We start from the raw sequence: 3,291 nt of genomic DNA, 5'->3' as shown, positions 1-3,291 counted from the left end.
ACCACACCTGGCTAACTTTTTTATTTATCGTATGAGGTCTCACCAAGTTGTCAGGGCTGGTCTCAAACCTGTGGGCTCAGGCGATCCTCTTACCTTGGCCTCCCAAAGTGCTGGGATTACAGGCATGAGCCACCACGCCTGGCTCCTTTTTTGGTTCTTTCTTTTTAGAGGCAAGGTTTCACTATGTTCCTCAGGCTGGAATGCAGTGGCACAATCACAGCCCACCGCAGCCTCAGCCTCCTGAGTAGCTGGGACTACAGGTGCACACCACCACACCCAGCTAATTTTTAAATTTTTTGTAGAGACAAAGTCTCGCTATGTTGCCCAGTCTGGTCTTGAACTCCTGGGTTCAAGCGATCCTCCCGCCTCGGCCTCCGAAAGTGCTGGGATTATAGGCACAAGCCACCGTGCCCGGCCTTAATTTCTTCACATCTGCCCCACCTACCCTCTGGCCAGTCCAGAAATTCATGGTCACCCACCTTGCCCCCTTCAGAGGGTAAAGGAGGCACTCTCTGCCTAGGGTCACACAGCAAAGTTCTGCCCAAGCACCTGGGTGTCCCCTTGGGTCTCGAGATGGGAGACGGGGTCTGGGACAGGTTTCCATCCCTCTCCCCCACTCCCCACCCCTGGGCTCTGCAGGGTGACAGACTCCACTCCAGGGAAGCCGGCGCCACCATGGCTGCTGGCCCGAGCTGGGCCCAGCTGTCCGCACGCTGGCTGCAGGCCAGAGAAGGGCCCGGAAGGCCACCCCGCATTCAGCCTGGGATCCCGGCTCCATCTCAGCGGCCAGAACGGTTTCCTGCCCTTACCCACGCCGCTGCAGCCTCGTGGGGCTTAAACATGGTTTTATTTCTTAAAGACAAAAGCTTTCTGGTTTTAATACATGAAGTAACTGAAGTCCCCGGCGGTTCCTGCCCCGCCTTCCGGCCCACCCCTCCACGGGTCGTGGGCTGCAGTCTCCGGGCCGCGGATGGGGGCTGAGCCTGGCTGCCGGCATCCTGGCAGCCTCTGGGATGCAGGAGTCCAGCTGGAGAGAGGGGTTGGAGGGCCCAACCAGGAGAGGCCCACGGCCGGGCCATTGGCCCGCTCCCCGGTGTGGGCAGCCTCAGGAGGTGGCAGGGTCTTGGGGCGCCGGCTGTCAGTTCACCGTGGGCACCTGGCTATGGTGCAGGCTGAACTCCTTGGCCTTGAGACGGAGGCTGGCGATGCTGTTGGCCATGTTGACCCCCGGGGTCGCGGGGCCCGAGCCGCCGGGGCTGTAGGCGGGCACCGCACTGGAGACAAAAAGACACACAGGACACATGGGTGGCTGGTTCTGGCCGTCAGGCCACGGCCCCGGCCTCCGATCCTGTGGCCTCCCCACCTCAGCCTGCTCTCCAGGGAAGTCTTCACCAAGGGCTGGGGCGAAGGAGCCTCCCGGGGGGTCGTGGGCTTCCCCGAGAGTGGGATCTGAGTCCCGTCCGCCCCCGGCAGCTGCCCTGGGCCCGGCCCACAGTAGAATAGAGGTGGAATAAAAACACACCTTGAGGCTGGGCATAGTGGCTCGGCCTGTCATCCCAACACTCTGGGAGGCTGAGGCGAGAGGATTGCCTGAACCCGGGGGGTTGAGACCAGCCTGGGCAACTTGGCGAGACCTCGTCTCTACAATTAATCCAAAAATTAGCCAGGTGTGGTGGGGTGCGTCTGTAGCTCCAGTTACTTGGAAGGTTGAGGTAGAAGGATCACCTGAGCATAGCAGGTCAAGGCTGTGGTAGCCATGAGCGTGCCACTGAACTCCAGCCTGGGCAACAGTGAGACTCCAACTCAAACACACACACACACACACACACACACACACACACACACACACATCTGGATTTTTATTTTTTTTAGTTGAGGTCTCACTCTGTCACCCAGTCTGGAGTGCAGTGGCATGATTACAGCTCACCGCAGCCTCAACCTCCTGGCCTCAAGTGGTCCTTCCACTTTAGCCCCCTGAGTAGCTGGGACTACAGGAGCATGCCACTGTGCCTGGCTAATTTTCTTTTTTAGGGGATAGCTTCAGGGTCTTGCTATGTTGCCCAGGCCAGTCTGGAACTCCTGGGCTCAAACGATCCTCCTGCCTCAGCCTTTCAGAGTGCTGGGATTGCAGGCGTGAGCCACTACGCCCAACTACATGCTTATTCCCACAACACCCACGTGCACTCACGGTACAGTCGCCCACACACCACTTGGTGGACCCCAGATCTGGGGGCACCTGGACACCCTTCAGGCTCCTGGGACCCTCAGAGGAGCCTGGGCCCTGCAAGGCCCCACGGGATCCCTCGCCGCCCACTCCCAGCCTGAAGGGGTCCCAGGCTCACCTGTAGGAGGGCGAGGTCGTCCAGGAGAGATAATCTGGACTCAGGGCGGTGGGCCGGGGAGCCACGGGCTGCTCGACGGCAGCCTCCTGGCTGTAGGACTTGAGCAGCGAGGCAGAGCGGTTGGCCAGCATGGCCCGCTCATTCCGGCGGAACTTGGCCCGGCGGTTCTGAAACCAGACCTGGAGGGGAGAGGGCGTGGTGAACCGGGGGCAGCGGGTGCACAGGGGACTCAAGACCACCGGGAGCAGTTGCAGGCCTGCTCTGCCAACAGCCCTCTGGACCTCAGCTTCCTCCTGTGTAAAACGGGGGTGATGAGTAGTGCCTGTGGCTGGGAAATGCGGTGCTGGAGAATGAATGGAGTGAATGAATGAATGAATGAGCACTCAGCACTGAGAGGTGTGTACTGAGCACTCTGCTCGGAGCTGGGGTGCCGTGAGTGCTTAAAACTTGGGGGTCGGACGCAGTGGCTCACGTCGGACGCAGTGGCTCACCCAGCACTGGGAGGCCAAGGCAGGAGGATCACGTGAGCCCAGGAGTTTGAGACCAGCCTGGGCAACACAGCCAGACCTCGTCTCTACGAAAAATTTTAAAAGTAGCCAGGCACGGTGTCATGCGCTTGTAGTCCCAGCTGCTCAGGAGGCTGAGGCAAGAGGATCGCCTGAGCCCAGGAGGTCGAGGCTGTAGTGAGCCGTGATCGTGACACTTGCACTCCAGCCTGGGCAACAGAGTGAGAACGCTGACTCAAAAAGTAAAACAAAACAAAACACTTGGAAATGACCTCTTTATCAGAACCCTAGTTTAAAAAAAAAAACCCTAGTTAAAAAGACCCTAAGTTGCCGGGCTCAGTGGCTCAGCCTGTAATCCCACGCCTTGGGAGGCTGAGGTGAGTGGATTGCCTGAGCCCGAGGGTTCGAAATCCACCTGGGCAGCTTGATGAGACCTCGTTTCT

The 3,291-nt window shown here is 59.3% G+C and overlaps 1 protein-coding gene across 1 annotated transcript in view; it reads right to left on the bottom strand.

The window, feature by feature from the left end:
- Positions 1-1,108: 1,108 nt before the first annotated feature.
- The window catches only part of PRRX2 (paired related homeobox 2), a gene marked incomplete at its 5' end in the record, with an annotated part of 3,478 nt that continues 1,295 nt past the window's right edge, over positions 1,109-3,291 (bottom strand). Inside the window, 2 exons of the mRNA XM_008049105.2 lie at positions 1,109-1,274; positions 2,343-2,521. Coding sequence (XP_008047296.1) covers positions 1,139-1,274; positions 2,343-2,521 — 315 coding nt within the window. The remainder of the gene's footprint in view (positions 1,275-2,342; positions 2,522-3,291) is intronic.

Source organism: Carlito syrichta, unplaced genomic scaffold (genome assembly GCF_000164805.1).
Source record: "Carlito syrichta isolate Samal-C Ts95f unplaced genomic scaffold, Tarsius_syrichta-2.0.1 Scaffold130533, whole genome shotgun sequence".
Classification (NCBI taxonomy): Eukaryota; Metazoa; Chordata; class Mammalia; order Primates; family Tarsiidae; genus Carlito; species Carlito syrichta.
The sequence above is the reverse complement of the archived record's forward strand: the minus strand, read 5'-3'. Positions and strand labels throughout refer to the sequence as shown.